The sequence below is a fragment of the Sphaeramia orbicularis genome, chromosome 24 (genome assembly GCF_902148855.1).
Source record: "Sphaeramia orbicularis chromosome 24, fSphaOr1.1, whole genome shotgun sequence".
Classification (NCBI taxonomy): domain Eukaryota; kingdom Metazoa; phylum Chordata; class Actinopteri; order Kurtiformes; family Apogonidae; genus Sphaeramia; species Sphaeramia orbicularis.
This window is the reverse complement of record NC_043979.1, coordinates 42,925,175-42,949,188: the sequence shown is the minus strand read 5'-3', so window position 1 is coordinate 42,949,188 and position 24,014 is coordinate 42,925,175. Positions and strand designations below refer to the sequence as shown.

Below are 24,014 nucleotides of genomic sequence, written 5' to 3'. Positions count from 1 at the left end.
AAATATATGCATTGAAACCTTTGAGTGCATAGGGGAATCCCCGTTTTAGATGCACAGTAAAGATAAAAGAAGCGACTATGAGATGAGGGGGCTCAATCGTATTATCTGTCAGACAGTGAATTGTGATGATTAATGGATTAATTTAGTGTGTCCTCATATGTCTGTTAGCGCTCTAGGGTTCTTCAGTCTAATCAGAGCTGAGCGAGGTTACCGCTCAGCAGGAAACGATGCGTGTGTTCGTTTTCAGTATACGTGAAGGGTGGGGTTTAATAGGTGAGCAGATAATCAGTCGTTCTGCTGCAGCGTGAATCCTAAAAGGCAGATGACAGGCTGTAATTACTGTACTCACAGGAAGCAGCTGTTTGCGTTTCCTGCCAGGACGACCCACTCGGCGTTTGTTGCGGGGACTTGCTGGCGTCCCCTCCTCTGGACTGTCCTGGTCTACTCCATCTTCACTCTGTCCAATCAGAAAGACCACATCAAACACGAGGCAAGAAGACTGCATGGCGCTGTAATTGATGTCAGCAGCGAAGGCCGCATTAAAGCAACAATGATTCAAGGCAATGTGGTTAAGAGACACTTGGGCTGTAACTGACAAAAGTACAAAAGTGCAGTGGCATAGTTTGCTTGTAGAACTGAAAAAAGGAGCTAAAAATTACAAAAAATGACAAATTTCACATATTACTGAAAGACTGGGTCAACTTTAAAACAACGAGTAGAAAACTCAGCCAGGTTTTGATTGAACGAAGCAGTTCATAAACTAAAAATGGGCAAAAAAAGAAAGAAAACCAGTAAATTATATGTCTACAGTCATGAAATCCAGTTGTGTTTAGTAAACTATACACAGTTGCCTACTCTGACTTCCATGGATATTCAGCACAAAGCCAACTCTCAGACTAAATTATTAACTTAAGATGATTCCTTTAAGCACTTTTACTTGAGAAACCTTCATGGGATATCATCGTTCTGTGCTCAGTGTTGATACCATAAGTGAAGCTTTGAATCGAAATGAATGCATCACATCTGCGTAAAAATAGCCTCCTCTGCTCACAGACTGCATGGTAGGACTGACCTGCAGAATAGTAGCAGGTAATTTTACAGTGAAATATGGAATATAAATAGATGGCTGTATCTGTCAAAATAGTGCACCTTTAACTGAAGCCCTCCCAGTGATTATGGAGCCTGTTTATGAAGTCCTTAAGCTCTGTTTAGACCAAAGATTCACAATTACACAAGCTGAAATTTGCAACTTCCCTCAATTCAAACCTGTCCTTTCACATCAATGCAACCAGACAAGACAGTCTGTTGTTTACATGGCAGTGACACTCCCTACTTCTATTATTACTGCTGACTTTTCATGTTTTGTGTAGATGGATAAAATGTATGACTATATTTATCTACTACGGTTAAATCTGCAGCTTCCTTCACTGTGCCCCATGGGACCTTATTTCAGGAAATATATGTACAATGGAGAGACAAATAAATCCCCATGATATTTGTTGATTTAAAAGATAATTTTACAAGTACCATGCAGTTTGAATAATGGCTCAGTGAACTACATCTCACCTCAGCACATTTCACCTCATTCTTCAAAAATAACTAACAAAGCATTAGAAGTGGTGGGAATTCACTACATGTCCGGTCATGTCAAAGCTGCAGAAACATCTTCAGTGACTTTGAGCAGCTTATGGAGACAGAAAGTTATGATGATGTATTACATGACATTTGGTGTGTGGTCTTTTTAATGATGCGTTTTCCCAAGTTTGATAGAAGCAAGTGGTGCCAGGTACAATAAACCTTGCACGTATTGTAGCTTACTTTGGCATCGATCCAGCTGATGTCATCATGTCTATGCGTGTGCTGATGTCACCATAGACATAGACAGCATAGAGGAATTTCAACCATTATAAGTACTTGGGGGAAAAAAATGTAAAAATTCATAAAAAATTATTCTGGGTCACTGGCAATCTATAAACAAAATTTAAAATGAATTCAACCAATAGTTTTGCTGCTAAAGGGTTAACAAACAAACCAAACCAAAAACAATACCTCTTGCCTCCCTTTGGGGGGCAGGGTAAATATGATTTAACCTGTAATAATAAGAGAAAACACAAAGTATGGTCGAAGTGTTCCATCAGAGCAGCTGATAATAACACTGAGTACCCTGTTGACAGGTGAGCTACAGCCCATAAATACTGAGGAAAACATAACCACACTATAAAACCAGCCACCGGTGATTTAAAAGCTGCAAACAACATCATCATCTGGCTTCAGTCGAGCTGAGAAGAACCAGATCACACCTCTGTAACTTCACCCTGCAACAATCTAAACTGTTTCTATCATCACACAGGTTTGGCCTGAATTGGGCTTTAATATCACTGTGTTTTCAGCTCAAGACATGTAAACTTCAACCTAAAGTAAAATCTAAATCCAGCAGCTTTGAAGTTAACTTAACATTAGACTCCTTAAAATGAAAAATTAAAAGCTGTGATGTAAAAACGTGTGTTGAATTAACTCCCACTTTTCCTGACACCGGATAGACTTTAACCCAATGTGACAGCAGCAAATCATGTTGCATTAGCAGGAGAAAACAGACCAAAGGAGACAATATCACATTCAGATGTAAACACTCTGGTGTGGTTAACAGATAATAGGCAACAGTTTGCGGAAGATTCACCTCATAAATCACAAATCACTGTGGTGGTATCAAAACATAACATGCAAAAGCCATAGCACTGCTTTAAATTATGTACCATAAGCTCTGAGCTTTTGTTCTATGAAATACTGGGTTAAAGTCACAGTAAGCATTTAGGACTTAGGACAGTGTTTTTCAACCTTGGGGTCGGGACCCCACATGGGGTCGCCTGGAATTCAAATGGGGTCGGCTGAAATTTCTAGTAATTGATAAAAATAAAAATAAAAACTTACTAATAAAAAATACATGGTGAGTTGAGAGAGACAATCACAATACATAAAAGACATGACAAACTGTGAAGCTGAAACTGAAGCACTGTGGTACTGTTTATCTTTCAAATGTTCACTGTGGTTGGTTTAAGATGCTGCAGCTCTTTTATAATTCATACTTTGAGTTATTGTTTGTTCAGTATTAATTTACAGCCTTGTAAATACAAGCTCGACTGACTATACATAGGAAAATAAAATTCTCACTTCGTGCAGTAATCTCAACCTGGCTTTTCTGCCTCCGTCCATAATAATAAGCATTATATAGCCTAAATGTCATCTAAAATTAACATTTATTTGCAATATAGTATAGCAAACTATTACATGATCAAAAACAAATTAATTTTAGCAAAAAAAAAAAAAAAAGTCTCAGTTTTGAATGTCTGGGGTCACCAGAAATTTGTGATGTTTAAATGGGGTCATGAGCCAAAAAAGGTTGGGAACCACTGACTTAGGATCTTAATAAAGTTAAACCTGGACAGTTCACCTCTAGGGTAGGTCTGAAGATATTCACTTACATCAATAGGTGTGTTTCCATCTATTTCACATTTTCAATTTGCACATAAATAATGCAGCAGAAATGGCACAAATTAAGATTTAAAACTTTCAAGGTAAATGGAAAAAGGTGCAATTGCTAAAACTTTTGTATTTATTCTATCTGCTCCTCAATCAGCAGCCCAGGTCCTACATTACATGACCTATTAACTGTCTTAAACCATAATGATAATGACGCAAAAGAGTAGTGCATAGAAACATATGAGTGGAAACCTGACTGTTCACCAATTATTTATGTAGGGTTTAATCAGATTTCCATTTCAAGTGTTGCAGCAGTTTTTGTGAGTGACTTTAAAGTGATTGTGATTTGATGAAATGGCTTTAAACGCAGTGTGGATAATGACTCAGGGCACTTTCACACAGTTGGTCAAGTCTGATTCAAGCCAAATTTGCAGGTGTGAAACCATAACATAGATCAAACAAGAGGTACATTGAATCTCAGTGACTTACACACACTGTTTTAGTGTGTTACTGTGGTCAAACTGTCAATTACAGTAAAATGCAGCACCCTGTAAATACTTGGATGTACACTCAAAATGGGAAAACGGAAGAGGAGGGACCAGAAAACAGTGAGGTAAGTTGAGATTCATGATTCAAAGTTAGAGATGCAAGTTCATCAATAATGTGGCAGATAACAAATTGAAAGTTAAGTTTAATGGCAGATATTCTGCTGACGAACAATTTATAAGCAGCAAAGCATATTTCACTTGTAAGGGCATGTGGCTGCTTTGATTTGAGACAAAATTAACACATACAAACATATAGACGCAGTTTACTTGAATTGCTGAATATGAGAGACAGTGGATCTTGATCTAGACCAAACTGAAGCGGTTGAACAGTGTGAGCACTTTCTAGAGAGTTTGACATCAAGGATATCATTGCAAAAAAAAAAAGAGAGAGCTATAAAAACTTCCAAAACATCTGTGTGAAAGCAAAACTACTCACACCAAATGCAAAAGATGATTTGGTTCAAACCGTTTCCACTCAGAACTGAACAGTAACAGCTTCAGACTGACTTATGTGGTGTAGCACAGTTGAATGTTAGTGACCTTATAATAAAAATCAGGTAATATAGACGGTGATCTGAGAGGAGAGGAGGCAACATCACTGTTTGTTTATTTCCTCCCTATCAATTACATGGTACCAAAATATCCACTAAACTGCACTGAGCTGCATCTTTTTTCCTCCTATCTGCCGAGCCATTGTCTTCTACACAATAAAACATACTTACAGCCTTGTAGCTATAAATGAATTGATGTAAAGCTTGTCCAAAAGAAAAGGCTTGATTTTGTTCAGGGAGCTTGTTTGATTGATCAACTAAATCTCTCTTTTGAGACCTAGGGAATTGTATGAACTTGAGTATGCTGTGAAAACATTTTTGTGTTTTCTTTCCACATGATGTTCTTCCAAAGTAATCATAAAGAAAAAAGTGAGGCTAACGTGAAAACCTGACAGAGGTTCCCCATGGCTTGTAGTCAGGTTCGACTGAGTGTTTTGGTTTTGTGTAAAACTCTGATGGGACCCGAGGGGACTCATGAAAGAGCGCTAATAAAACAAGCAACGCATGCTGCAACACCAGTTAAAACATCGACTCTTTAACGTGGCTTCATCACATTATGGATTATGCCTGTTACCGTAATGGAGGATGTTTTTGGTCTGGAGACAGGAAACTGTAAACTGTGAATTTCATGATTGGCCTTTTTATTTATATTTGAGCATGGGATATGTGTCTCAGGAGGAAATCATAGTGTATCACTATCACTGATACAACTGAGAAACCACTGCTGAAGCAAAAGTTCCAGGTTTTAATGTGTCATATAAGAACCTTCTACTTGTAAATCTGTGTTTACCAAAGTACTATTTATATGGGAATAACACAATGTTCTTCATTTTATTCCAGTGTGGTATTTTTTTGATTAGTCATTAGATTTCCACTTGAAAATATTCCTCACAGAGGCTGAAAACGTATTCATAATATAACTAGAAAAGAACTCGGAGAGCACAGACCTCCGCCAAGGCAGATCACTGCCCCCCCACACACACACACCCCCACCCCTGATCATCACCAAAATTTTATCATTTGTTCCTTGTGCCAGTATCAACATTTCCTGAAATTTTCATCCAAATCCGTCCATAACTTTTTGAGTTATCTTGCACACGGACAGACAGACAAACAGACAGACAAACCAACACCAGCAAAAACAACTTCCTTGGCGGAGGTAATAAACAAGTGGTGCCAGGCACAATAGACCCCGCCCCTCGCACGTATTGTAGATTATTTTGGCATCGATCCAGCTGATGTATTCACGTCTATGCATGTGCTGATGTCAGCGTAGACATAGACAGTATAGACACATTTCGGCCATTATAAGTAAATGGGGAAAAAAAAAGATTTAAAAAATTCATAAAAAAATTTAACTTTGACCTACTTTTCCAAAAATTTAATCACATTTATTCTGTTTATTCTGCAATCTATAAAACCAATTTGGTATGAATTCAACAAATAGTTTCGCTGCTAAAGTGTTAACAAACAAACAAACAAACAAACCAAATCAAAAACAATACCCATTGCCTCTCCGTCGGGGGGTGGGGTAATAATATGTATGCTGTATTTTCTGAAACCAGTGGAAAATGTACACAGGATCACAAATAAAGGAATTAAACATTAACTCACACAGAAGCAATAATTATGTTTTTATGCTTTAAATGAGAATACAGATGCAAATTGAGATTCATCCAAACTGTATGCTTCTGACTGGAAAAAGATTTGGAAGGTTTTGAGTTTCTGGAGATTCACTGAAACTACATAGACTAAAATGGACATTTGTCATTACTGTATACAGTTTATTTATAGCCCGAGAGTCTAAACAATGGTGATTAAAGTACTTCTAGACATCAATTAGGTTTACTGTTCAGTGTCCAGTAATATTTGAAGATGACTGATGAGCATCATGCAGCTCCTTCGATAACGTCTCCACAGGGGAACTTGACTTCAGTAAACAGAAACTTGCTGACTGGGATTATTAAGATGGGGGTGGGAAAGGAGGCCGCCAAAAAAAGCCAATAGAGCGCTGTCAATCATCAACATACCAACACTGTGAGTCTGAGGTGATGCCTTCAGGGCAACAGTTTTCAGAAAAGCCCCATAAAGGAAAGCACCTACAGAAAGTGGGTTAGGGAGCTGGGAGGATTTGGTTCGATTAATGTGATGCTTCTTTTGTATTTTATTGTATTGTATTCTATCAGATAAATAACTTTTTCCTGGACTCATTCTGGTCTCATTAGTTTTATTTGGAACCTTTAATAAGTGATCTTTCCTCTGTTAATCTCAGGTTGAATAGAAGCTTTGAAACTTGCCGTGTCAGGCTTTGATTGACAGTTCATTTTCTTGCCGACTCAGACTTTTGGAGTCTGGTTTTACTTAATAAAATACATTTTTTCCTGACAGACTAATTCTACTGCAGTTGAGGTAAATAGGCTCTACTAGTGTATCTGTAAAATAAGTTTTTTCTTCAGTGGTTGATGAAGTTCACAGTTCTACTAAGTCAGTAAGATAGCATTAGCATTAGCTCACCCATGACCCGTTGCACTCCTGCAGCTCCATCCTATTGGTCCTGATAAAGTCACTTCTGGCTCCAAAAGACAAATATAGCAACAGCCAAAATGCAAACTACTGGATTCAAAAAAGGAGTTCAGAAACCAATAGGTGACATCACAGTCCATCCATCCACAAATTATACACAGTCTATTATTGCATCTGCTAATTATGCCATATATACACTCTCAAACTGTTCTGATGTAAGCACCTGTTCACAAAACATTTTAAGTAATTATGCACTGAGACAAACACCTATAAAGTTTCTGCCATGGGGTGCATTTGAGCTTCTAACATTACAGGTTTTTCTCTACATCAAATTATATGTTTTTAATTAGCTGATGCACGCACATAGAACTTTCCACAATCACTTCCAAGAATATGTCTTTAAATTTGTGACACAAGTTGCTGAAATGTCTGCCAAATGATGATAAATGATGATCCTTTTATTTTTACTTTTTACAAAAATTAGTTAAACTGGAAAAATGAGATTAGATGAAAGTTCAGAGGATGCTTGACACCATGTATAATGTTAACTAAAAATATAAAATGATATATGCTATATTATCATTTTTTGATGACCTTAACTGCTGATTATCTGATGTCAAATTTATCTGGGAAAATAATATTTATGTTCTATAAAAGACTATTTAAAGCTTGAGTTAATGCTAGCTGTTGTGTGTTTGGAGGAGCTGCTGAGCTGCCTGCTATCTACACTGTAATTAGCAAGTAAACAACAAATGAACAAGAAAAGCACTTGGAGCGAAGACCTCCGCCAAGACAGATCTGTGCCCCCCCCCCCCCCCCCCGATCACCACCAATATTTAGTCATTTCTTCCTTGTGCCAGTATCAACATTTTCTGAAAATGTCATGAAAATCCATCCATAACTTTTTGAGTTATCATGCTAACAAACAAATACGCAAACAAACACGCAAACACACAAAGCAAAGCGATCACAATACCTCCTGGTGGAGGTAATAACAATATATATCTCGCTGAAATGTGTTGATTCATCTGTTGTTCAGAAGCTGGTAGTTCAGGATCTGGCTCTAAAATTACTTTTCACTGTATATAAGTCAGTCACAACAGGTGTATAAGGCCATACACTCTATGTAATAAATGGAAACACTGCAGCAGCTGAAGCGTCATTAACACCAGATCAGTCAGGATGTGACATCATTAATGTTATATGTTCTGCAGCTGTTGACACTCAGATTCCAGGTTAATGAGGTGAAATGTTTGTAATAAGCAGGCTGATCTCTGATGGGGATAAGCCTATCAGGACATTTTTATGTTTAAGTTCAGATAAGCCTCAAACCCACCTGGCTCACAATGTCTGGATGAAGATTTCACACTCGATATCGCACACATTAATTCAATATAATTCACGCCTCACAAACAGAAACACTGAGTGAGGTACCGGTAACTTTCTACAGATGGTAATCCCATCAACCAGAAAACCTCATTTGCACAGTGTGGCTCTGGCCCTTTGTTTTAGGTGAGTCTGGCGGTACACACTTGAGCTCAAACCAAGTAGCATCTTAATTTTTGTTAAATGGTCTGAAATGAATATTACTGTGGAAAAAAACATATGAGTTCTCTACTTGTAAGGTGCTACATTTAGGAAATGTGACACTGACAAATTCACAACATTGGGGATGGTATTAAGGTTGTACAAGCAGCGTTCAAGAAGGCAATGTCAAGAAAATGAACAAGAGATTTTAGGACAGTGAGTTGAATTAAGTGGAAAAATGACGAAACAGAAAAGATCTGTCACACAAACAATACTATATCCCAGTAGAACAGCTGTGATGGATGAAGGTGTATCAGTGACTTGTACCACTATCAAAACCTGACTGTGCAGCCGGCCTGCTCTCTGACTCTGTTTCCATTAATGTCTTCCACCATTTCCCTCTTTCTGCTGGACCCAGTGCTGCGGTGACGGTGGAGTGGTTGCTAAGGTGCAGAAACTGCTTAGCAACTGTCTCCGATGGGGCTGCCGTGCTGACTAAACATCCTGATGTCACTTCCCTGACGATCAGCCTAGCAACCAGCTAGAACGGGTAATGGCCCTGCACCCGTCTGCCTGGTGTGCTGCTCATATGTGCATGTTACAGTGCACATGTGCAAACACACAACAAACTGAGAAACAAGAATTCCATATTGTGTGCTACACAAACACAATCAAGTCCAACTTAAAACCAAAAGAGCCGGAAAACCACTCAGCCAAATTCCTTTAACACTCACTGGCCAATCTGTCCATATATCTTTGGTCTATTTCTGTCTCCCGGCAGGTTATTTTAGGCCGCAGCAGTTGCTAAGCAACCAGACTGCAAACCAGGCGGGCAAAGGAGGCTCCCATCAGCAGCAGACAGCCTGTCCTCTTTCCTTCTCCTCCATCCTCTCTGTCTGCTCCTTCTTCCTCTCCTGGTTTGTTTCTGTATTATGCATTGAATCAATTATCACCTAATCATCTGTTGATCAGAGTCAACAGAGGAGTCAACACAACGTACAATATGCTTCATGTTATCCAGATTTAGCCTGATTTAGATTATTTCATACTAAAAACTGACATGCAGTAGTAATCAGAAATGCATAGAAATGGCTGAGAAAAAGGTGAAAATTAAATAACTCACTAAATATAAAAAAGTACACAAACATTACTGTTTGTGCACAATCATTTTTGGTTAAAAACATGGTGACCACTACCTTTCAGCCACCTACATATCATTTCTTTAAGGCTTTAGAGGTGGACTGGGAACAATGCTGACAGCATTTGGCAGCTAAGGTATTAAGTAAAATGTTTGACATCTTTAAATCACGTCCATTTCCTAGAGCAACTGGACATGTGTCCATGTAAGAAGGGTCTGTCGTTTCTAATTTTTCACAGAACAGCCACTGCCACATTTCCTTTGCTACAACATTACTGCCTTCGAGGGGAGACTGTGCATGGTTATCCCCATTTGTTCAAACCACTGTGCCAAGTTTGTGCACAACAAGAGTTCTTCGACAGAGGCAGTCTGGTCAGGGTTTCCACACAGAGTTTTTCTTTGCCAGGCCGGTGTCTGGAAGGAATATATTTTACCACCTGAATGTGAAACATACGGGACACATTTCAATAGCAGTGTAAGCTACAAATATAATCTTCATAAAAACAACATCTTGTCTTGAAAGACGCCAATTCATTCGTCATTCATTTGTCATTTCAACTGGGCAGTTACCTGTTAAAAACACATATGTAGTGTGGGATAGTGCAGGATTTCCACCACCCAGAACCCTTAGCTTGATGGAGCAAAGACAAGGCTTTAACAGCAGATGTAGACTTAGAGGGTGGCCATTAAAAACAAGCATGACTTATACTTGGACATTAAAATTATTTCAATCATTTATTTAAGTAAAATTAAATGTGCCACACTAAAAACACACATAATTAAAGAATATCATCAGTAATTTCTATATGTTTCTTTACATTTCATATGTTGTTATAGTATATTCATTGTTATAATCCTGCACACTAAGCAAGGCAGGATATTGTTGTCATGTCAATCTTTATGAATCTTGGAAGATATATTAACATTTTCAATTAGATTTTGGTACATTTAGTTTAAGATTTCACAAAACTGTGTCCCATTCCCTGGCAGAAGCATTTCATTTCATATTTTGTAGATTAAATGATGAAACAATACAGTTATTTCATGTTTCAATAATCTGCAAACTGTGATAGGCCTGCATGATGTGAAGAAAACTGGAAAATAACTGTCTGTTGGCATGAAATGGTTTGGGTGCTGAACCTAAGCCTGATAATAGGAGAGAAAACCCAGCTCAAATACCTCAACTTTACACTTTAAGCTGCTGTGCCTGATAGTTTTTTGGCATCACTGCACATAAATTCCATACTACCATTCAGCTTATTGTACAGTAGTTCATGTGCGGTTCAGAAAATGTACCCTGTGACGGGAGGTTTAGGATGCTCAATGGTGTTTTAAGATTAATTCAGACGTGACTCTACTGCTTTACTCTGTGGCTTAAAATAAAAACTTTGAAAAGTTGGTTTGACTTTTCAATAGTGATGTGAAATACATAAGGTTCATCTATTCTTATATTTAGTTTTTTATTTGGATTGAGAGGAGGGAGCTGATGTTTATTCTTTGTGATTTCAATTCCTGCAGCTTTAACTTGTATTAATTTGAAAGACTATGTTCTTCATTCAGTTACCAAATTAAGCTTTTTATTAATTAGATTTTGACAGCTATTACACTGTTGACCATAAATACTGTTATCTCATGAAATGATTGTGACAATGTGGTTTACATTTGATAGATTAAGTGTAATTGGAACTCGGTATGTAATCATTGCATCAGGGCAAAGGTGATTACTGATGTGCATGAATAGGAATAAAAAGAGGAATGTGTCTGAAAACAAAACGATTCCAACTTTATGAGTAACAGTCTATTTATATAAATACATGTAAACTATTGGCCCCAGAGGAGAAAACTGCAGAAAGAAGGTGATTTTTCCCATTGTCAGCTCACTATGGTACTTCACTTTATAGTTTAATAGCTTTCTGCCATCCATATACTCAGGAAAAGGCTTTTGTTAGCCTCAGCTGATTATAAAGCTACAAAAAATGATTTGTTGAAAAAAAAAGAAAGACATGTATGAATAAAAAAAGTCAACATTTGAACAGCAGCTGCTGTTGTGTAAAATGGATTACAGCTGAATCAGTCAGACCTCCCACACCTCCTCGACTCTATCCTCTACATTGTCTTGCCATGTTTCCTCTCTGTCCTCAAAGTATGATTTCTCTCAGGGCTTATCTTGACTCTTTTGAGAAGGAGCTGAGTCTGAGGAAGTTTAAAGGCACAAAGAACTGTGGTAAAATAAAACCCTATAAGGAAAACGTTGTGTTTGTTGGCTTGTTGCCAGTGTGTGAATGTGGAAGTGAGCAAGTAAGACGTGCCTTTATATAGCAGCACTATAGAATGAACTTCAAACTTCTCACAGATTTACGAGGGCTGCCCCAGGCTCTGGGGGTGCAAATGAAAGGAGCCATTTTTCACCTTGTGTATGTCTGCCTGACTGACTGTGTGCTCATTTGTGTAAAGAAAAAAAAAAAAGACTGTTACAGACCCGAAACCACTGGCCTCACCTGCATGTGGTTGGGTGAGTGTATGGAATGCAGAAAAGCCAGGAGTGAATGTAAATAAATAACCGTAAGTATAATAATTATTGACACACACACAGCCACTACTTGCCAGATTTTTTTATGTGTGTTGGCTAAAAAAAGCTCTCCACAGTGAGCAGTGAAGCCAAAGCAGATGTAATGGTAGCCATTATGAACGAGGTAGCGGTTGTAATGAGAGCAGCGGCTACAAAAATAACAGTAGTAATTATTTAGAGCATGTAATAATAGAAGTAGCAATAATAACAGTATAATAGCAGTGACAGCAGAGGAGACTGGAGCTGTAATACTTTACATCTACATCTTTTTTCAGTATTACAAAAAGGTTTGAAGCCAAACACCAGACTGAACCAGATTTTATCATTAGGTGTTGCATTTCCACACAGCAGAAGAGAAGAAATGAGACTACTAAAGCTCCTGACTGAGAGTATAGCAAGTCCAGTCTATAAGGAAGAGGTTTGACACCCACCAATAAACACTAAATAATGAAGCCGGAGCAAAGCAGCAGCTTCCTCAGTGTGATCGAGACTGGGTTAGTTATGCAAGACTATAGCAGCAGCACCCTAATCAGCTTCGCAATCACATTCATTTTTCGCTCCTTCCTATCATCAACTTCAAATCCGTCCACATTGCCATACTGATAGTGTCTCCTCTCAGGTTGCACCGAAAAGCACATTAACCTTCTCCCAAACAAACATGACATGCACTGTGCACATCTTGAAACATGATCCTCCTTCATTATACTGGCTTTGGCTCATCATTAAAACAGTGAGGGTTCTCCAGACACTAGCAGCTCTGTTAGTCTTTTAGAACAATTCGATATACACAATATAGTAATATTATGTTCATCATGTTGTCACATTGCTGCAAGACAAGTTGGATTAGCGCCATGACACCGTCTCCATCAGATTGCTCATCTAGGTTACCTTTTAATTTGACAGAACCTCATAGTGACAAATGTTGGCTGGTAACTCAAACCAGACCAGACCAGCAAAACTGGAAAACAACCTGACTTTAATTACCAGTTCATTGAAATATTTACCCTTGAAGATATAGTGATAAGGCTATTTGTCTTTTTGCAGCTGTAAATTGATTTGACATTTTGTGCACAAGGTAGATCACTAGCATCCTCCTAGAATCTGGGTTCTATCATTTATGAAAACAATTCTTCACCTTTGGGAGATAGGGCATATTTTGACATTTTAAAGGCAGTGTGAAAACTCAGAGATAATCAATTTCTAGCTGACAATCCACGATTAAGATCAACATTTTAATTTCATTGTAAATCTGACATATTTGATGGTGATTCATGACCTCAGTTAGATTAATTTCCTTCAGATTTGGGTTTTGCTCTCATTGTACACTGCTTTTTATATCAGGTGTGATCATAGAACCGACACTGACACCACATCCAAAACCGATAGAAGCATGAATCCAGCTTCTATTGTAACAGTTAGGGATACTGTACATTAATCTGTGTATAGTGGAGATGATGTGAGGGAGCGAGGGCTGAAAGCTCCAACTGTCTAAAGTCTTTAACCAAATAGTAGCAGAGAAATAAACCTTTAATAATTGACTGTACATGACTATGAGCTCAATAAAGTTAGTGTAGAGCCGTAAGTTGAATGAATCAACTCCATAAACACTTAGTCACATCCAGTGCCTCGGTTTAACGTTAACACATCAATAATTTACCACAGAAAACAGAGCAACCATTAAAATGTGAGCATTTACTTTTTATACTTAACAGGGCTAAAACTTACAATTATCTGCATTGATTAACCATGTGATGAGTCAATTTGCTTGTTGAACTAAAAAATGCCTGTTATCACCTTAAATATGCTTGTTTTATGCAATGTTTTAAAAGATCATGACTTCTGAAGCATTTTTTTTGTTTCTGATAAATTTAGAGGAATTAAAAATAATATAGTATTTCCCAAGTTAAAAATAAAGCTGCAAATAGTAAAAGTGTTGCTCTTTCTTTACATGTTGAGATGTGATTGTAGCATTAGTGGCATCAAGAGAAGGGCAATAATCCAACACAACTTTTACCTCAAACTCTGAATCATCTTAACAGCAGTATAAGTTGCTCACCACATCAATGGAGGTGTCGTTCTCCGGCGTCTGGGGCGGTTCAGCGGCAGCAGGACTGTTGGACGGCATGGCAGGGAGCGGCTCGGTAAAACCAAGTTTAGAAAGTAAAAAATGGTGCAAATCAAAACATGGGAAGAGCCCTCAGAAGCACCAGGTGCAGCTTCATTCACTCTGTCTGTCAGCTGGACGATCACTCGCTCACCAAGACCTCCCCCTCTCCTGGAAATGCAAACAGAAAACACAACGACATGAGTGGATTGAAGAGGAGGATTTGTCAAATCTGAGTAAGAAGTTAACCTCAGTCTGTGGCAGACATTTGGCGTCCGGGGTCTCCCATTTTGTCTGAGCTCATGTACAGCCCTGAGGTCGAGTCTGAACTACAGGTGTATGTCTTTAAGGAACTGTACGATGTGATTAATGGGAGTCCTGCACATACATAGGAGAAAATATTCCAATACAAAAACACTCACATTTATGCATGCAAACACACACGTACACACATGCAGGTGCTCTCAATGGACGGTGCATGAATCGGTGTAGCTCTTAGCGTGGCTGTCAGAGAGTGATTGATGTGGCCGGATAAAACTGTCCTGTTTCATTAGACAAAATGGCGCATGTTCACACTGCAGGTGAACGTGGGGAAAATCTAAACTTCGCCAAAAAAATATGAGGCCGATGAGTGTTTTTTTAAGCTAATATTTTTAAGTCTTGTTTTAGTTTTCATCATTAAGTTACACTTGTGTAAATTTCAGGGAATTCAACTTCTACCTGTGGCTGTCGGTGATGTGTGGAGCCACTGATTTCCTTTCTGATGCAATACCAGGCAAAACCACACTGATATCATCGTACCAATACTAATATTTGCAGATTCTTGTAGAGTAAGTCATTTAAAATAGATAAATAAGTGTTGTGACTAAGTAGCTTTGGAGATCATCTGTGATTTTCTGTATAAATTCAATATAAATGCCCTTTACCATGAACTTTTATTGATTTTTTTAGAACATTAATCATTTGTTTTGTTTGTTTTTCAATAGATGCTCTTAATTTACATTTTCTTGTTATTGAGAACATTGGTGTTTTGTTACCACTATCTTAAAAACAGTTTATTTCTTGATTTCTTCTTTGTCATCTGTTATATTTCTGGCTACATTTACTCAAAAGAAAACCCTGACAGCATCACTTGTTTCTCAGTGGACTGATAATTACCTCCAGTGCTGTTTGCAGAGTATTAGCTATTTTAACATCACAAGTTTGAACATAATAATTTTCTTTAAAAAATGGATAAATATTTGATTGGACTGAAGTTGTCAGGATGTGAGGTGGTCACAGCTACACAAAGCACCACAAATGTGAACTGAAACATTGCAATCTAATCTTCATAGATCTTTTTATTGTGGCACTTTTTTTATTTCATTACATACTTCCTAACCTGATTTATCTATCTCACTGGTGTCACTTTACATCATTCTGAGTAATGCAGCATTATGTAAGAACAAGGAGGATGTAGTTTGGACATCAACAAGCTGCGACATTTATAGAGCTGTTATTCACATAAGACCCCGACAGGTGAAAGTAGAGGTGGTTTCAACAGGGTATAATTTAGACTAAGTCCTGGAGACTGTGTATTCACTTTCACTTGATGATGATAAAATACTCACTTCATCAATTACTCATCAGTAAATGATAAAGTTAAACCCACACACATAGAGAGAAGACCAAGACTTTGAGGTGACGAGATGCAAAGCAACAAGGGCATTATGGGAAACAGTGTGGTATGAGGGGTGAGATAAGTCCCTTTACCAGAGTTTTTTCAGCACAGTATTGATGATAACAACCAAAAAAAAATAAAATGCATGAGAAATGATATACTGATATGCCTACAGCTGTGGTCTTCACTGGTCTTGAAATAAAGTCATGAGTTTTCTTTGTCTGAGATCAAGACACAGACCAGTCTCAAGTATTACATCACTAGCATCACAATCTAAACAGCTCTAACTTTAACCATCAACATAAACTTCATTGATTACAACTGTTCAGGAAAATATTTAGCTTAAGAGAGCTGACAATTTAACATCATCATAATATTGAAAATCAACAGAGAATTAAGTAAGAATGATATAAAACAGGCTGAACCTAGGCTAAATCAAAAGAAAAAAAAACAAATATCTTCCTTTTGCTGTCAATAATACTGTGAATATTTCACTGCATCTTAAAATAGACATGAAAACAAATATTAGTGTGTTTAGTGCTATCTTCACTCTTCTTCTTTCCCTCAAAGTCTGAAAAAATGCAGTCTCAAGAAACAAAAAGAGATTTTGTACCAAAAACTGGTAAATTAATTGGAAACTATCCTTGTGATTTTACTGTCAAACCCCTGAAACCTCATAATGACTTCAACTAACCCCTGAATACATCTATGCTCAGAATCAGGACTGTAGCTTCAAGTGGACAGTAAAGGGATCAATACAACAGGAAAAACGGTTACAGTGAGCAAAACCTCTTCCAATAAACATATTTGACTTCTGACACGATACCTGACTTCTCGAGTAAGATAAGCCCACTCGCAAAAATGTGAACTTGTCGTTTAATCAGGTTCCAACCCAAAACAAGAGTGAAATTCAGGTCACAGACTATAGTGTAACACTTGGTTGGTGGGAATTTAAAAAATCTCTGAAGTGTGTATTATTTGCTTGTGTCTTTTCACGTGCTTGATGTTTTCCTGTTATTTAATTTGACTCAAGTATTACTTAAAAGCACAAATCAACTTTCCCTCAAGACCAAACTGACCACATTGACTCAATATGTATCCTAACTACGTGAAAGTAAAACTGTTATATCACTTTCTTCAAAATCACCAGATGCTGTTGACAGAAACATTTTGTTATTTTACTTCAGATTATGCAAGTTTTTGAGTTATTGTGATATTGTAATAACATTAAACTCCTGTGTTGTGTAAGGATTTTTTTGGTGAATAAAACATGTTTTGCTGTGTTCATAGGACAAGTTTTCCCTCCAGGCTTTCTGTTAGAAAGGCCTTCATTGTGTCGGTCTGTTATAACCCAAATCATGGCCTTTTTATTAATCAAACCAAATACTTTTGCCCCTAAATCTATGCAAACTCATAATACCAATCTCCAAAAAGCAGCACTTGTTACTGAACTGCCCACTGATAGCAGAGGAGTCAAGCAGTTTACTGGAAAAATATTGATTTTTTTTAAGTACAGCAACTAAATGATGACAAACAACATGACAGACAACACAGATGGATGAAAAAATGGGAAAAGCCACCACTCCAGCCCCAATAACTGTTGGTCCCTACTAGATGTTTAGTTTTTGCTCTTTTTGTACACACATATTACACACATGCATACAATGGTCCACAATGAAGTGAAATCGTAGATTTAAATAAATTAATTAAAAAAAAAAACATTTTCTCACAGCACCTGTGTACTAAGTCTTACACAAGCTAAGAAAGTGCTTCTAGAATCCAGACTTAGCTTTCAGAAAACCAAACAAAGATGCTGACATTTCTGATAAATAGTAAGAGGGTTGGTCAAAAAACATAGAATGGTCTCCAAATTGGCAGCCCTGTCTACACTATCGTCCATGATAAACTGTTGAACCTGTCAACTTCTTCACCTGACTTCATTTAGCTTCTAGTCCAGAAAGCCAAGACTGTACTTTCAGCTGCTGTACATCACCACAACAGTACAATTCTTCACTTTTGTGCTGGTGTTAACGTGACAAAAATCAATATCCACAGAGAGTCATCACCTTATAAAGCTTTTGACTAAACAACAGTTGAGAATTCACAATTGATGCATTCCTACTGCCAGGAAACACAACATTCATCGAATACATGAAACTACACCTGGAACATCAAATCCAGGTGTACAAATCAGTGTATGACCTGCAGTAGATCAAGGTCAGCATGGATAACCAGGCCGACGTTATATACACATCATGTAACGTATACACTTCCAAAACCACAAAACATGTAACATCTATGGTTTGTCTAGGGATGGGCATCAAGAACCGGTTGTTGTGGAGAACTGGTTCCCTGCAGCTCAGTTCCTTGGAATCTTCTGTCTTATTTCACTGGTAAAGATGACCCTCAGGCCATTTGCGACAGTTGCAGAGCTTCCATCATGACAAAGGGGGATATACCTCCACCATGCACAAACATTTAACCACACAGAATCCAATTAACCATCATGAACCTAACATCTTTGATTGGCTACTTAGCGAAGGGGGCAGGGACTCTGGAGGCGGAGCCTACAGCCAGGCATCCTCTGTCATAGCCACTAACATTAAACTCCTCTGGGTTCTATCAATACTGTTAATGTTAGCACCATTTCACTGCGTCAACCTGCTTTCACTATTGTTTATCAATAATCTCCATGTCCTAGAATTACATGTAGATGATGATGAGGCTCAGAGGCTGCAGCAGGTAGATCTAGCACTCCTTTAGCTACACCTTTATAACCCTTTAGGAGGTTTGTTCAAATTGAATAAAAAATTTTTCATATTGACATTAAAGAGTCAATACAAATAAGCCATTTGTACTATAGTTTATTCCCTAATCCAGTAACAATTGATGAGAGAATCAGTAGGGAATTGAATCAATAAGTGATTTTGATAATGGAACTGGAATTTCTAAATTCTTATCAGTTCCTATACCTAGGTATGTCTGAGAGTTTGGACCAGCTTGGACTCATTTTTATGTTTTGTGTTGAGTGAGCAGAGATATTTTAATGACAAATGGAGAAAGAAGAAGAAAATATCTCTTAAATATGTACATTAGTGTGGACAGGGCACCAATGACACAAAAACATACCTCCACTCTTTACATTTTATGACAGCGTGATTCAGATGAAAGCAGCAGTCGAGGTATATAAACTGGGTGATTCAGCCGCATTCTGGCAGACAATTAATTTTCAATCCAACACCGGTACTCCTGTCTACTTCTTCAACCTGACCACCATTAACAAATCTGACCTAAGCCTTTAGATAACACCTTTATTCACGGAAGTACCCACTGAATCATGCTGGTTGTGATATTTTTGTTGCTATTATCTCATGAGTCAGTGTGATCTGCTCAGACTGCTTTCAGATCCATCAACCTGCACAGAAAAGGACTTAAAAAAAACCTACAGTATTTGTATATGATTTACATGCACTGAACAGCAGTGATATGAATGTGAGCACAGTGTGGCTGCAGCCGATGTGTCTGGGCTGCATTGGGTTGTATTGTACAGTATGTCATTCTTCAAGCTGAGGCCTTACATCACCTACTGTAAAGACAACAGGCAGCTGGCCAGGGTTACAGCAGAAAGGCTGGGGTGGAAACTTTGCAGAAATGGGTGTACAGTATCCACCCCACACCCCCGGGGGCTCCCAGCACAAGCTCCAGGATCCAGGCCAAATAACTCCTCCAAGTTCTGTGTATTTGGGTCACACACACATACCTCACACTCCTATAGCAGATCTATACACACTGAATTAAACTGTTCCAGTGCTGATGCCAGCGGTGGATTAAATTAGACCAAAGGCCCAAGCAGAAGCCTGAACCGGTGGGAGGAGAAATGGTTGCGCAGAGAAAATGCTTGGAAGGTATGTGAAGGTACCAGGAGTTACACAGTGAAAGACAAGGAAGCAGGTGACCAGTTTCCATAATAAAAGCATCAATAAGGAACAGCCTTCCTTTAACATCTTTGTAATTAAATTCACTACAATTGTGTGTTTCTTTCTGATTTTCATGAACTTTACTACTTGTTTATACTCAGATCTTACTAAAGCAATACTCCTGTGTAAAAATACTGATAAAAGTTAAAATATTAACCTATAAACACCCAGTGGTACTTATGTGGAAGTTTCAAAACAGTTTTTTCTCTATATTTAACTTTTTTAAAGTGATTTATCACCATTTATTATAATATTATCTTCTGTATTTTGTGTTTTTTCAGCAAAAATCTGATATCTTCCCATATTTAATTTATTGATCTTGTAGATGTTCATAAAAGCTCAGATTAAAGTTGAGGGTTATAATACTAAAAACAGAGAAAAATGAAGAAAAAGTGACTTTTTTGGCAAAGATAGTCTTAACTGAGCATAAACCCAGTGTGTCCAACCACTGTCATTGATCTAACTCCATGGGTTTTACTGGTGAATCAATGATGTAAAAGATGACGGTGTTTCTACGTTCACTATGAAGCCTCTGAACGTCCAAATGGGTCAAATGTGATGATCATGAAACGATGACAAAGTGCATTTTACAACAATTATTTACATGTATTAATGGGTTTAGCCTTTCAGAAGTTATTAAACATTTTAGATCAGTAGATGGTTTTGTAGTGGCTGTTTGTCTTTATGGGTTAAAAGTAAAAGCACAGAAAGGCTCATAAATAATATACACAACTACAATGTAATTATTGAAGCATTAATGTGTTACAGTTGTTAATGGAGGGAGTTATTATTCTTACATATACAGGTTTGGAAATAATACTGGTTTCACTCGTTAAAAGCCAACATTTGTTACGGTGTTCTTAAGTGAAAATGTGAAATTAGATATATTTCGTTACAACGCATAACAAACCCAACTTTCTTTTTAACAAATAACACAAGAAAAGCTGATGAAGAACAACTATCTATAAAAATTTGATATTCCACAAAAGGTCTTTTGAAGGATTATTATAATGCTATTCTATATTAAAACTATAGGAGGTCTAGCTGTTATTTCCTATATACTGTAGTCGTGGTCAACACGTTTGGCAGTGACTCTTTGTGTAAATGTGATTTATGGGCTAATAGAAGTCTTTGGAACTCAAAAAATACAATTGTTCTTCAACATAAGTCAGAAATGTACAGGGGGAAAAAATCTGACGAATATTTGTGTCACTGCTATGAAGGTGTATCATTGGGCCACTTAACTAATTAACAGATTTTTATTTTACACTGATATGTGATCATGCAAAATAATTATTAACAAAAGTCAAAAAGCTACTAAAAATATAGAAATACTGAAGTAAAGTACATTACATCAGTCCTTAAACAGGATGCTAAAGTTACACTAATGTTAACATTGCTCTCATGATGATTTGGTGATTAATTTCTAACATAAATACTTACAGCAACAAATATTCTTAAGAAAGTTGAGTTCTCTACACTCACAGAAAAATTCCACACAAGCTCCAATAAACACGAAAACCACTGATTATTTTCCTTAAAGTCTGAAGTATGTTTAAGTGTTTGTAATTTTCTGGCTATAGATAAAAATTGGAAAACATATATAACACATATGTTTGACGACTTCAGTTTTCACTCAGGACAAAAAATACGCATTTCAACTTGTGAGAAATATATTTTGATGTGTATCGTGATAATTATCGATACTGAACTACAAGACGATTCTCCTCATTGTAACATTTTTGGCCAAATTAAAAACTTGAATCAGAGTATTTGAATATTTCTACCCTCTGGTATTTCTACTTTTACATTTATGTAGCTTTAATTCTGATATTTTGCTTCAGTTGCATGGATTAGATGGTACTGATCAGTTTTGCGTTTATAATCTTTGTAGAACTACTGCTAACACTTTACAGTATGTGTTCATTTCAGTCTTGCCTATAGAGGTAGCCTATTTCATTGTATTACTTCTACTTGAGTAAAGGATCCTTCTTCTTCTTCTTTTTCTTTTTGATTGCTCTAAATGGACACTCCAGCCTCTGTGATGAAAGTCGCCATACAACAAAGGTCCTCCAGGACACCGAAAGAACCCAGGGTCCAAGTACCACTTCTGGTTTTGAACTGGTAATTTTTTTTATTTCTATTGTTTTGATTAGACTGTATTGATCAGTTTTACATTTATAATAACTACCTCTGATGCTTTGAAGTACATTTGACCCACATAGAAGTATTTCATTGTATTATTTCTACTTGAGTAAAAGATCTGTTTAACTTTTAGGTTGATATATTTCTATTGTTATGATTGAAAAGTGATTTTACAGGTTGTACACTGATAACCGTCCACTACGGCTGGTACCGTCTAACAACGGAAGAGATTAAATATACACAGAACATTTAATGAGTCTTATTTTGTAGTAAAGGCGGAAATGTGTCCGGTCGTACCCGTTAACTTAACGGTGTCCAGCCTTATGACAGTTAATATAGGGAGCGACCTCACGCGGCCTTTACCGGACAACCGTTCATAAACGGTGTATAATCCCAGCGGGGCGCAGGCGAGCCGGGCCGCCGGTCGGAGACACGTGTCTGAGTGTGTAGAGACGATAAGCGTTAGTGGGTCAGGTGAAAAAAACACACGGCTGCGCGTTTCAGACCGAATGCACCCGTTAACCCCCGTCAGGCGCGTGCTCGCCCTCCGCGGAGGCGGCGGTTCCGCGCGCTGATGTGTCTGTCTGCATCTGGTGGCAGAGGAGAACGGTGCGCTCCGGTAACGTTACCTGCTGGTGTCGGGGGGAGCCAGCGGGGGGGAGCCGCGGTCCACCGGACACCGTCCAACTTACGGAGCCCGGCCTCCGTCAACGTCCTCCCGCCACCGCTAAAACAACTCCCCAAGTTCACTCCGCCCGTGTCCGACCCGCTCCGTCTTCACGCGCACATCAGCTGCTGAAACGGAACCAACCGTTTGGCTCTGGAGCGCGCGAGCGACGACTTCAGGAGATGACTGAAGCGAACTTAACGGCTGAAACGGGTGCCGGTTCTTGGCGTTCACGAGGCAAAATGTAATGTTTATATTTACCGTGTCGTGCGTCCCTCGGGCACCCGGACCCTGACGTTCCTCGCTCTCTCTCTCTTCTTGTTCACTCTCTCCCTCTCTCTCCCTCTCTCCCCCTCTCTCTCTCTCGCTCGCTCTCTCTCTCTCAGTCCTCGCGCTCCACCAGGTCTGCTCTCTCCGCGGCTGGCTCGCGCTCCCCCGCCTGCTCCTCTCTCACCGACCGGCCTGCTCGCTCTCTCTCACGAGCCGCAGAGGCTGCAGCACCGGAGCAGGCGTCCGCGCGGTCCTAGAGCCTGAGGACGGGGTGAAGTCAGGTAAACCGGCACGAACCTGTTCGACAAGTCGGACCGCGATGGATCCAGTCCTCCTCCCGGTCCAATTAAAACAGACAGAAACCGAGTCATACCTTTACAAGGGTCGAATCGGGCTGATGGTTGGCCCTTACAGCTGTCAATCACACATTTAACCAGAGTTCACACCTGGATTAATGTGCACTGAAAGGTGATGATAAACATGAAGATAAACAAAGGCCCCACAGTCCAAAACCGGTCCGACTAAAGGTCCAATCCGGTCCATGGGATAAAATGCAAAAATGACACATATTAACATTACATGTTCATACAACAGTCAAAGGTGTCCAAATCATTTTAGTCCAGGAGCCACATACAGCACAGTCTGATCTCACATGGGTCGGACCAGTAAAATACTATCATAATAACAGAAATAATGACAACTCCGTGTTTTAAGGAGACAAACTGTCCTTTCACAAACAAATGTGAATAACCTGAACAAATATGAACAACCTGAAATTTCTTAAGTGACATAAGTGCAATTTTAACAATATTATGTCTGTTACTAAATGTTTTGTGTATTTGAAGATCCACTGTGATC

The 24,014-nt window shown here is 38.4% G+C and overlaps 1 protein-coding gene across 1 annotated transcript in view; it reads right to left on the bottom strand.

The window, feature by feature from the left end:
* LOC115415195 (DNA (cytosine-5)-methyltransferase 3A-like) overlaps nt 1-23,369 on the bottom strand; it is a 78,610-nt gene extending 55,241 nt beyond the window's left edge. Inside the window, 3 exon segments of the mRNA XM_030128694.1 lie at nt 350-457; nt 14,390-14,608; nt 23,148-23,369. Of these exon segments, the coding sequence (XP_029984554.1) occupies nt 350-457; nt 14,390-14,458 (177 nt within the window). The 5' untranslated portion in view covers nt 14,459-14,608; nt 23,148-23,369.
* Nucleotides 23,370-24,014: the final 645 nt, after the last annotated feature.